Genomic DNA, 13079 nt, shown 5'->3' with positions numbered 1-13079 from the left:
ATTTAAGATAACCTCGCTGCTCTTGTATTCTATGCCTTGGCCAATAAAGGCAAGCATTCCCTATGCATTGTTAATCACCTTATCCACCTGGCTTGCTACTTTCAGAGTTCTGTGGACATGTACTGGGGGTCGTTCAGCCTGACTGCGTGCCTCTCTTCTGCGCATACATCCGCGCCAGGGTGTCCTTGGAGATGGAGCACGCGGTGTCCACCGGTACGCTCGCGGCCTTCCGCGAGAGGTGGGCACCGGAGGGACTGGAGTGCATCGTCACGCCCGGCAACCAAATTTTAATTTGATTTTATGTTTTAATTGCCGGTGTTTTTAGTGTCCCCCTCCCCTTTTATAGGGGGCACTTGGGGGAAAAAAAATATATATGATTTTAGTGCCCAAAAAAAAAACTTAAAAAAAACCAAAAGCATAATAACCCCCCCCCCCCCCCCCCAAAAACACAAAAAAAGGGCCTTGGAAATGTTTGGTGCGCCCCCCCAGATCGGGGGGACACGATTTAATGTTTTAATTTTCTCACAAAAAGAGTTCTGTGGACAAGTACTGGGGGTCGTTCAGCCTGACTGCCTGCCTCTCTTCCGCGCGTACATCCGCGCCAGGGTGTCCTTGGAGATGGAGCACGCGGTGTCCACCGGTTCGCTCGCGGCCTTCCGCGAGAGGTGGGCACCGGAGGGACTGGAGTGCATCGTCACGCCCGGCAACCAAATTTTAATTTGATTTTATGTTTTAATTGCCGGTGTTTTTAGTGTCCCCCTCCCCTTTTATAGGGGGCACTTGGGGAAAAAAAATATATATGATTTTAGTGCCCAAAAAAAAAACTTAAAAAAACCCAAAAGCATAAACCCCCCCCCCCCCCCCCAAAAAACACAAAAAAAAGGGCCTTGGAAATGTTTGGTGCGCCCCCCAGATCGGGGGGACATGATTTAATGTTTTAATTTTCTCACAAAAAGAGTTCTGTGGACAAGTACTGGGGGTCGTTCAGCCTGACTGCCTGCCTCTCTTCCGCGCGTACATCCGCGCCAGGGTGTCCTTGGAGATGGAGCACGCGGTGTCCACCGGTTCGCTCGCGGCCTTCCGCGAGAGGTGGGCGCCGGAGGGACTGGAGTGCATCATTACCCCCGGCAACCAAATTTTAATTTGATTTTATTTATTTTACAGTTTGATTTGTTTTAATTGCTGGTTTTAGTGTCCCCCTCCCCTTTTATAGGGGGCACTTGTAGAATTAATGATTTTATGGCCCAAAAAACTTAAAAAAACAAAAAAAAAGGGCAGTTTGAAAAATGTTTGGAGTGTCCCCCAGATTGGGGGGCATTTGATTTAATGTTTATTTCATTATCCAACCAAAAAGAGTTCTGTGGACAAGTACTGCCTCGTTATCTCTATCGATGGGATGGTCTGGGGTGAACACAGTCAATGTTTCAAACAGTGCCTCCCAAACATCTTCCTGTCTGAGGTCGTTCAAGTTTGTCAAAATGCGTCCTGGGTCACTGACTAAAGAAGGAAAGTACTTCCTAGGTTATGGAGTTAATGTATTGAAAGGGATGTTACAATTGAGAAAAGTCACCTTACTGTGTGTGGGCACATTGGGCGATAATGTTGATGTCTAACTGTTCATGTACATTTTTTTGATAAATGAAATATTTTTGTCTTTTAATAAAAATAATAATCTGTGGACAAGTACTCCATGATCCCTTTGTTCATCTACACTTCTAAGTGACCGACCGTTTAATGTGTATACCCTTTCCTTATTAGTCCTCCACAAGTGCATTACCTCACACTTCTCCGAATTAAATTCCATTTGCCACTGTTCTGCCCACCTGACCAGTAGATTGATATCTCCTGCAGTCTATGCCTTTCCTCTTCATTATCAACCACACAGCCAATTTTAGTGTCATCAGCAAACTTCTTAATTATTCACTCTATATATTTAAATCTAGATCATTTGATGTATACCACAAAAAGCAAGGGACTTGGTGCTGAGCCCTTTGGAACCCGACTGGAAACATCCATCAACCATTACCCTTTGCTTCTTACCTCTAAGCCAATTTTGGATTCAACTTGCCACTTTACCCTGGATCCATGGGCTTTTACCTTCGTGATCAGTCTGCCATGTGGGATTTTATCAAAACCTTTGCTAAAAATCCATATACACTACATCATACGCACTGTCCTCATCGACCCTCCTGGTTACCTCCTCGAAAAATTCAGTCGGCTTAGTCAATCACGATCTTCCCTTAACACATCTGTGCTGACTGTCCCTGTCTTTCTAAATGTAGATTTATCCTGTCCGTCAGGATTTTTTCCAATAATTTTCCCACCACTGTGGTTAGGCTGACAGGCCTGTAATTACTCAGCCTATCCCTTTTCCCCCCCTTAAACAAGGGTACCACATTAGTAGTCCTCTAGTCCTCCGGCACCATGCCCAAATCCAAAGAGGATTGGAAAATGATGGTCAAGGCCTCTGCTATTTCCTGTTTTACTTCTGCTAAACCCCTTAATATCTCCCCTCTCACTGTTTTATTTCATCCAGAATGTCTCACTCCTCCTCGATAGCAGTATCTGCATTGCCCCTTTCCTTTGTGAAAATAGATGCAAAGTATTCATTAAGAACCATACCAATATCTTCCGCCTCCACAGTCTCTAATCTGCCCTACCCTTTCTTTCGTTATCCTCTTGCTCTTAATATATTTGTAGAACATCTTTGGGTTTCCTTAATTTTACTTGCCATGAATTTTTCATGCTCTCTCTTTGCATTCCTAATATCCTTTTTAATTTTACCTCTAAACTTTCTATATTCCTCCAGAGATTCTACAGTATTTAGCTGTTGGTATGACATAAGCTTCACTTTCTTTCTTTATCCTCCCCTGTAAGTCCCTAGGCATCCAGGGGGCCCTAGAATTGTTATTCCCACCCTTTTTTAAGGGCACTTGTTTGGCCTGAACCCTTTGGATCTCCTTCTTGAAAACCTCCCACTGTTCTAACACTGATTTACCTTCAAGTAGCTGTTTCCAATCCACTGTGGCCAAATCACTTCTCAACTTGGCCAAGTTAGCTTTTCCCCAATTTGGGGCTTTTATTCTAGGTCTATCCTTGTCCTGATCTATAACTACCTTGAATCTGACTGAATTATGGTCACTGGCACCCACTGATACCCCTTCCACCTGCCCAGCTTCATTCCCCAAAACTAAGTCCAAAACTGCCTCTCCCCTGTTGGGCTTGTTACATACTGACTAAAAAAGTTCTCTTGAATGCATTTTAAGAATTCCGCACCCTCTATACCCTTCACACTATATTTGTCCCAATCAACATTAGGATAGTTAAAATCCCCTACTATTACTACCCTATGGTTTTTGGACTTCACAGAATTTTGTTTACATATTTGCTCTTCTATCTCCCTCCCACTGTTTGGGGGTCATTAATACACGCCCAGCAGTGTGATCGCCTCTTTTTTGTTTTTCAGTTCGACCCATATAGCCTCATTTGATGATCTCTCTAACATATCATCCCTCCTCACAGTTGTAATAGTTTCTTTAATCAATACCGTGACACCCCCCCCCCCCCTTTTTTTACCCTCCCCTCTCTGTCTTGTCTAAAAATCCTATAACCAGGAATATTGAGCTGCCAAACCTGCCCCTCTTTCAGCCATGTCTCTGTAATGGCTATAATGTCATACTCCCAAGTGTCTACCTGTGCTCTCAGCTCAGCCACCTTATTCGCTATACTCCTTGCATTGAAGTATATACCATTTAGCACAGGAAGACCTCATTGATTACTAACCCTTGTTTCCTCTGTCTTACAGATTCGCTTTCTACATTCTTGCTTTCCAATTTCAGCTTTACTTCCTTCCCTATTGAATGTGTTCTTGGGTTCCCATCCCTCTGCTGAGCTAGTTTAAACTCTCCCCAACAGTACTAGCAAATCTCCCTGTGAGGATATTGGCCCCGGTGCTGTAGAGGTGCAAACCGTTCGGTTTGTACTGGTCCCATCTCCTCCAATGCCTCAGGAATTTAAAACCCTCCTCCTACACCAACTCTCCAGCCACGTGTTCATCCTCTCTATCCTTCTATTCTTGTACTCATTAGAACTTGGCACCGGTAGTCATCATCATCATCATAGGCAGTCCCTTGAAACGAGGATGACTTTCTTCCACGTCAAAAAGGGATGAGTTCACAGGTGTTTCAATGAAGGACCTAATATTCTGGATCCCGAACTACATGCTGAAGGGTGGAAGATGCCTGTGCATGGATTTTTTTAACGTGTGGTGGCCATTGCACACCAGCCACCACACGGGCTTGACAGAGCTAGGTCTTAGTCCAGTGGCAAGGATTAACCAAGACAACTGGAGACCAGCTCTGCTGCACGGACCTAGCGCGCACATATCGCAGTGTGGGCTGGCCCGTGCTGCTCCTGGCCCTTGAACTCATGCCTCTCCTAGGCTCCGACCACGCCCCTCTATGAACTCTCGCCGCTTCTTCGGCCCAACGTCATCGCCCCAGCTGTACCTGTCCAATCAGCGACCTGGATTTGGGTAACGTCAAATCCACTCGCCCTCTTCACAGCTGTAGCCCACCTGCAGAGGCATGCTACTACTTGTTGCTCGCTCAAATGGCCCTGGCCTGCTCATGGTCTTGCAGGCCGGGACCACGGCGAGCCGCCGCACATCACTTCCTCCAATGGCCCCGGCCTGTAAGACTATCAGCAGGCCGGAGCCACCAGAGGGAGCAACGTGCCGAGGCCCGGCCCGGAAATCGGCGCGGTCCTGGCCTGCAAGACCATCAGCAGGAGTAGAGATACAGCAGAACCATTGAGAGCGGATTGAAACCTCCGCGACATTCGAGGCCTCAAGGTACAAACTGTGCTGCCCATGAGAGCAAAAACATGGGACACCCCAGCGTTAAAATATCCCACCATTAAATCTATAACTATGCTGCCGCCATGTCGCTCGCTTGCTCTTTACAACAGGAATCCTGGGGGGGAACTGATGAAATGATATAAACCAACCCCACAATCACTGACACCAATCTCCTCCTGTCTGATATAAACCAATCCCACAGTCACTGAGATTAATACCTTTGAGGTCCTACCCTTTAATTTTTCTCCTAGCTCCCTGAATTCTACTTGCAGGACCTCATCTCTCTTTCTACCTATGTCATTGGTCCCGATATGGATCACGACGTCTAGCTGTTTACCCTCTTCCCCCAGAATGCCTTGTGTCCGCTCTGTGACATCCTTGACCCTGGCACCAGGGAGTCACCATACCATCCTGGAGTCACATCTACAGCCGCAGAAACGCCTCTTTATTCCCCTAACTATTGAATCCCCTACCGCTACAGCTCTTTTATTCTTCGTCCCTCCCCCTTGTGCAGCTGAGCCACCCGTGGTGCCTTGGACATGGCTCTGGCTGCACTCCACAGAGGCACCATCGCCCTCACCGGTGCTCAAAAGAGAATATCGGTTGGAAAGAGAGATAGACTCCGGGGGTGTGGGGGTGGGGGGGGAGATGAAACATGTTAGACACTTCTAGCCCTTTTACTTATCCATGCTGACTGTCCTTGATTAACCCGCATATTTCTAACTGAGTATTCATTTCATCCTGTATTCATTCACTGCCTTTGTTAGGCTGACTGATCTATGGCGCCCCAATTTATCCCTTTCTTCCTTCTTGACCATTGGCAGCCTTACACTCTTGACACAGTCTCCATATCTGAGGTTATTAAGATTGTAGTGAAAGTCTCTTTTGAACCTATAAGTCCCTAAAGTTTAGTGGGACCATTATAAAGAGTGCTGGGATGGCCCGAATTCTATAGATATTTTCCTGCTTTTTCTCATCTCCAGTAACAAAAACACAGAAAACTTGTGAAATCGCAATCTCGTGGCTTAACGTAACTACCTGTTGATAGTTCTAGTCATAGCAGGATGTTGAAGTACAGTTTCAGCAGTGTTTAATGTAACTGGCATAAATAAAGAGAATCTGTCATTCAGCACTACCAATTTCTCTGATGCTATTCCTCTTGGAAGGTTTACAGCCTCAAAAATATCTGCTCCTTGTAGGTTTTGATGAAATTCATGGTCCCTAGGTTGTCTGACACTGCAATCTGTCTGCCACTAGTGAAAATCAGTTCTTTGAATATATCTGATCTCTGGGCAGTAGCAAGGCATTCCATCTGGGGGAAAGGTGGTTTTCCATATAGTGGATGTTTTTCTTCTCTGCTGATCAGTGGCAGTTACAGAATAGCCTTAAACAACAATGTTGTGGCTGAAAAAGATTGTTGGGCAGTGAATGACTTTGTGTGGGGAGTGCAGCAGATGAGATTAAAACTGCAATTTATTTCTTCAAGCTTTTGCTTACCTCATAATTGTCAATGTTATTTAAAAATTTATGAAACCAATAATCATACTTCTCCTGATTTGAGATTAATTAACTCGGCACAGAAAGAGGATTTGAGGTGCAGCACATATCTGCCGTTTCTGATCATGTTTCAATTATTAAGCGGTGAGGGCATTAAAGGTTAGAGTCACATGAAAGATAGTAATTTATTTCAACTGAGTTTGCAATGCTAACAATATTTTGTTTATTTCAGGTACTACTTGGTGGATTTTGATGCCCCGCCTACCATTATCCCAATCATGTTGGATCATTTAGGACGTGACATAGATGTAATCAGACCTACGATACTCAAACACCGAACCCACGAGACTGATGAAACCTGCCCGGGATTGATCCAACCCAACTACGAGGTTAAATTGCGCTCTAAAAGGAAATGAACTGGCATCATAAGACAATTAACTATTTCACAGTTTTTCATACAGAATATTCTTTTAAAGAAAGAAAGAATGAAAGACTTGCATTTATATAGCCCCTTTCATGACCATCGGATGTCTCAAAAGTGCTTTACAGCCAATGAAGTACTTTTGGAGTGCAGTCACTGTCTTGCAATGTACTTTATTAAAGATGTGATGTTTTGAATTTCTGGTGGTTTTTTTTTAGCATCTTGTTTGTTTTTCCGCCAGGAGGTATATTTTGAATTTTAAAGTTGTATTTCTCCTGTTCTGCTATCTATGTGCTCATTCATGCCAGGGCACAGTTCCAGGGGAGCTAGCTACCTTACCATCCCAAATGCCCTCTTTGCATGTCTGAGCTGAGATGGTGTGTGTTAGAGGGTTATTAAACAGCAAGGGGCATCCCAGCTGAGCCTGATTCTTTTGTCACCTGATGTCCACCCCATCCACATGTGGAGAACAGTAACAATGTCATCACCAGATATCAACATATGCATTTTCCAACACGGGTCACTGGATAGAAATCATGAGTGGTAACCCTGGAGCACTGAAGCCATTTGTATCACTCAACAGCTATTTTTTTGTAGCTAGCTGGCTAATTCCATACAGCCAAGCCATTGAACCCAGGATCTCGTAGCTCAATTCTACATTAGCTCACACTAGTCCAGTGCACTAGCATTGTCATCTTCCCAATAATGTGGAAAATTGCCTAGGTATGTCCTCTATCCACAAAAAATATTGTAATCCGCCCCAGTCATTTGCTGCCCTATCTACCTCCTCCTAATCAGCATAGTGATGCAAACAGTCAGCAATTGTACCATCGAGCAACACCTACTCAACAATAACTTGGTCGGTAACACTCAGTTCAGGTTCTGCCAAAGTCACTGGGTTCCAGACCTCGTTACATCCTTGAACTGAATGCAAAAAAGGAGGTGAAAGTCACTGCACTCAAAACACAGGCAGCAGGGAACTTTGTGCAACATTAAGGAGCCGATGCAAAACTGAGGTCAAGGGGTAATCTTCTATTAGCTGGAGTCATGCCTGATGTGAAGAAAAGTGGGTGGTTGTTGGAGGCCAATCACCACATCTCACATCTCCTGTACCTTGCTGCAGTAAATTCTCAGGGTCCTCAGTCCAACCATGCTTAAGTCTTTTATCATAAAGTCACGAGTGAGGCTGTTTGCTGATGACTCCAGTGTTCAGTTCCAATCGATAATGAAGCAGCCTGTGCCAACCTCCAGCACGACTTGGATAATACCCAAGCTTGAGCTGACGAGTACAAGTAATATTTGTAACGCGTAGTTGCTGAGCAATGACCATCTCCAACAAGACTTGGTCCAATCAACACTCTGGGGTCACCATTGATCAGAAGCTTAACTAAACCAGCCATAAGAACACAGTAGAAGATTAGGACAGAGGTTAGGTACTCTGATGAATGGTTAACCGCCTGACTTAATGTCTCTGCCATCTTCAAAACTCAGGATTGTGATGGAATACTCACCACTTGCCTGTATGGGTGCAACTCCACCACCACGCAGAAAGCTCGACAGCAGCGCTGAAAAAACAGTCTGCTCGATTGGTGCCTGTAGCACTAAACTCCATCACTGGTGCACTGTGGCTGAAATATTTACGATCTACAGGACGCAATGTAGCAACTCACTTCAACGTGACCTCTACCACCAGGCAGGACAAGAATGGCAAGGTGGCGGACACACTAATGCAAGCAGGTCAGATGCAATCTTGACCTGGACGTATACACGAGGAATTTCCTTGTTTCTCCCGATTGGCTGGCGGAAGATTGGTGGGAACCCCGTTTACAACTCTTTTTAAATACTGGCAATTAGGTCAATAGCCAATAAACCTGTAAATTTAAAAAAAACATTTAAAGGAACCTTAATAAATCAAATTAAAATTTTGTTCCCGTTTGTGATGATGTACCCCAGTCCCTCCGGTGCCCAGCAGTCGTGGAAGGCCTCGACATCGTCTGCTCCATCTCCAGGGACACCCAGGCGTGAATGTAGCCGCTTGAGAGAGGCAGGCAGTCTGGTTGAATGACACCTTGACCGCCCAGTGCCTGGACCTATTATAGGCTTAGGAGCCGTGAACCCCGTTTACATGTGTATCCAGGGATTCTATTGATTGCTCATCAAAGTTACAGCAGTTGGTCAGTTCCTGGCTATACTTCATTGATGCTGGATTGAAATGCTCGAATTCCTTACCTAATTGGATCAGCGGTTCAAAGAGAAGGCTCATCTCCTGCTTCTAGAGGCAACTAGAGATGGGCAATAAAGGAAAGATGCAATGACTCGTATTTATAAAGCACCTTTCCTTACCTCAGGATGTCCAAAGCGTTTTAAAGCCAATGAAGTACTTTTTTTGGCACGCAGTCACTGGTAATGTAGGAAAATGCAGTAGCCAATTTGCAACACAGCAAACAACAATGTGATAATGACCAGATAATCTGTTTTTAGTTGCTGGTTGATGAATAAATATTGGCCAGGACACGGGGAGAACTCCCCTTCTCTTAAAATAGTGCCATGAGATCTTTTATGTCCATCTGAGAGGGCAGATGAGGCCTCAATTGAATGTCTCATCTAAAAGCATCCCAGTGCAGCACTCCATCACTACGACACAGGAGTCTCAGCCTAGATTTTGTGTGCAAACCCCTACAGTGGGACTTGAACCTACAACCTCCTGACTCGGAGGCAAGAGTGTTACTACTGAGCCATGGCTGACACACAATAAATGCGGTATTACCATTGGTAAACATACAATGTGGACAAAATAATTTAATTTGGCTGTTCCTTCAGCCTCTGAGTCACTGGAGTTAAAAGCATTTTTTTTTTAAAGATACCCTTTATGTACCATCGGTTAAAAATAAATTAACAAGCACCACTAGTGGCTCAGCAAGTTTATCCAAATGAGTGAGCCATACACAACATGCTAGTTCCAGGTTCAATCTCTGATCTGTGTTGATTGGCTCATTGCTGCTAGGGCATATTAGGGTCAATGAATCTTAAGTAACCCTAGGTTAGGGAGAGGAGAATGAGCTTTGTTGGGTTCACATTCTTGATTGATATCCAATGACCATGGGCGGAGGAATGTGTAGGCTTATGTCATGTGCTGACAGGAATGTGCTCAGGTTGCGTGCTGCAAAAAGAAAAAAAGAAAGACTTGCATTTATATAGTGCCTTTAATGACCCCTGGATGTCCCAAGGAGCTTTACAGCCAATGAAATACTTTTGAAGTATATTCACTGTTGTAATGTAGAAAACGCAGAGCCAATTTGGGCACAGCAAGCTCCCGCAAACTATAATGTGATAATAACCAGATAATCTGTTTTAATGATGTTGATTGACAGAAAAAAAAAACGATTGGACCGTGGGCAGATACAGCAGGAGCGGCGAGATCGGGGCAAAGGAGCGGGGAGGGACTGTGGAGGGATGTGATTGGGGTCCAGGAGAGGCGTGAGTTCGGGACCCAGGGGCAGCATAGGCCAGCCCACATTGCGATATATGTGCGCACTAGGTCCGTGCAGCAGAGCTGGTCTCCAGTCGTCTTGGGTAATCCTTGCCACTGGACCAAGACCTAGCTCTGTCAAGCCCGTGTGGTGACTGGTGTGCAACGGCCACCACATGTTTAAAAAAAAAACACGCACAGGCATCTTCCACTCTTGAGGATGTAGTTCGGGTCCTTCATTGAAACACCTGTGCACTCATTCTTTTTTGGCTTGGAAGCAAGTCATCCTCATTTCGAGGGACCGCCTATGATGATGATGATGATGATGATGAGAGACATTGTTAACTCCCCTGCTCTTCTTCGAAATACTGCCATGGGATCTTTTACGTCCACCTGAGAGAGCAGACGGGGCCACGGTTTAACATTTCATCGAAAAGACGGCACCTCCGACAGTGCAGCGCTCCCTCAGCACTGCACTGGAGTGTCAGCCTAAATTTTTGTGTTCACGTCTCTGAGGTGGGTCTTGAACTCACAAGCGAGAGTGCTACCCACTGAGCCAAGGCTGCAGTGGAATAGCTTAATGAACTTTGTCAAGACTCGCATATGAAGAATGGTCACTTGGGCTAAGGTGCAAGAGGGCAAACAGCACCCATGGAAATATGCACCAGTGGACAGGAGAAGGGAGCAAGAAAGTCACGGCTTTTTTTTATTATTACCTTCCAGCGCTGTGAGGAACAGCTTGCAAAAAGGATAATTTCTCTAATATTTAATAATGCTTGGCCCTGAGGTGGAAATTGTCACCTGACAAAGTTTCTAGGCATATTGTGTTCTATAACTTTATTGCATCTTAAAAAAAGAACAGCTCTTTTTCTGTTGTGCTGTATCTTATGTTTCTTGCTCACTGCTAATCAAACCTCAGCCTTGGCAGGAGATAATACAATCTGGTCCAAGTTGGATTACAATCTTTTTTTTTCATTGGCAGATGTTATTTGCAAAGGCGCCATGATGGCTGCTGGGAGATTATTGTGGCATAGTTTCTTTGTAATATGAATGTCCAATCTCAGCATGTTAATCACCTAATTCTGAAATTTACAGTGCGTTTATGGGGCTGCTACTTATTGTCCAATCCAAACTGGATGACAACTTTATAAAGGAAAATCTGCTGTATAAGAACATAAGAAATAGGAGCAGGAGTAGGCCATTTGGCCCCTCGCGCCTTCTCCGCCATTCAATAAGATCATGGCCGATCTGATCATGGACTCAGCTCCACTTCCCTGCCTGCTCCCCATAACCCTTTACTCCCTTATCGCCCAAAAATTTGTCTATCTCTGCCTTAAATATATCCAAGATAGCTCCACAGCTCTCTGGGGCAGAGAATTCCATAGATTTACAACCCTCAGAGAAGAAATTTCTCCTCATCTCAGTTTTAAATGGGTGGCCCCTTATTCTGAGACTATGTCCCCTAGTTTTAGTTTCCCCACCTTGTTGAACCCCCTCATTATCTTATAAGTTTCGATAAGATCACCTCTCAATCTTCTGAACTCCAATGTTTATAGGCCCAACCTACTCAATCTATCCTCATAAGTCAACCCCCCTCATCTCCAGAATCAACCTAGTGAACCTTCTCTGAACAGCCTCTAATGCAAGTATATTCTTCCATAAGTACGGAGACCAAAACTGTATGCCTTACCAATACCCTGTACAGTTGCAGCAGGACTTCTCTGTTTTTATACTTTATCCCCCTTGCAATAAAGGCCAACATTCCATTTTCCTTCCTGATTACTTCTTGTACTTGCATACTAACTTTTTGTGTTTCATGCACAAGGACCCCCAGGTCCCTCTGTATTGCAGCACTTTGCAATTTTTCTCCATTTAAATTATAATTTTCTTTTCTATTATTTCTGCCAAAGTGGATAACCTCACATTTTCCCATATTATACTCCATCTGCCCAATGTTTGCCCACTCACTTAGCCTGTCTATATCCCTTCGCAGATTTTTTGTGTCCTCATCACAACTTGCTTTTCCACCCATCTTTGTATCATCAGCAAACTTGGCTACATTACACTCGGTCCCTTCATCCAAGTCATTAATATAGATTGTAAATAGTTGCGGACCCAGCACTGATCCTGCGGCACCACACTAGTTACTGTTTGCCAACCACAAAATGACCCATTTATTCCGACTCTCTTTTCATGACTGGATATGCACAACTGATATCCAGTCATGTATTCTTGAACGTAGAACAGATGCACTCACATATCCTCATAGCTTTTATTTTTTGAAGCAGTCGAAAACCGAACATTTGCTATTCTGTTGTCAGTGACCAAAAGTAATGGGCAGCCATCTCTGAAACCAGTTGATTGGCCATCCTACCCAGTGTCCTGAGATATGATATCATTACACACTTGATATTATCACATGCATGCTTTGACACTTAACTGAGAAAATGGCAGCGAGTTTGTACTTGGGAAAGAATTGGAGTGTTTCCATCACACAAGAGTATTCACTGAGCCTCTATACGATTATTAGGCACTGTACCACTTGGTGAGGGGCCACGTCTTCCCCAAACATAGTGACAATAATTTTTTGTTTTAGTTCCAATGCTAAAATGATCCACACTACACCATGAATTAAATGTTACTCTTTTGAGTTTTGTCCCAATCCCTGGAATAAATCTTCCCTTCACAGGGTGTTTATATTTTTGACATTAGGATTTAACATCTGTATTTAATATATGATGTGTACTTTTGTCAATTGCCAGTGATATTATATATTTGGCTTTGCAATAGATGGTACATTGCTATTGGATAGATCTTTCTGTTGTGGGACAGCT

General features: G+C 44.2%; 1 protein-coding gene across 1 annotated transcript in view; it reads left to right on the top strand.

Moving 5' to 3' along the window:
• mrps6 (mitochondrial ribosomal protein S6) overlaps positions 1 to 6973 on the top strand; it is a 93498-nt gene extending 86525 nt beyond the window's left edge. The window contains exon 3 of the mRNA XM_070893800.1: positions 6588 to 6973. Within this exon, the coding sequence (XP_070749901.1) occupies positions 6588 to 6771 (184 nt within the window). The 3' untranslated portion in view covers positions 6772 to 6973. The remainder of the gene's footprint in view (positions 1 to 6587) is intronic.
• The last annotated feature ends 6106 nt before the right edge of the window (positions 6974 to 13079 follow it).

Source organism: Pristiophorus japonicus, chromosome 11 (assembly GCF_044704955.1).
Source record: "Pristiophorus japonicus isolate sPriJap1 chromosome 11, sPriJap1.hap1, whole genome shotgun sequence".
NCBI lineage: Eukaryota > Metazoa > Chordata > Chondrichthyes > Pristiophoridae > Pristiophorus > Pristiophorus japonicus.
Note: the sequence above shows the minus strand (reverse complement) of the source record. Positions and strands in the feature narration are given on the sequence as shown.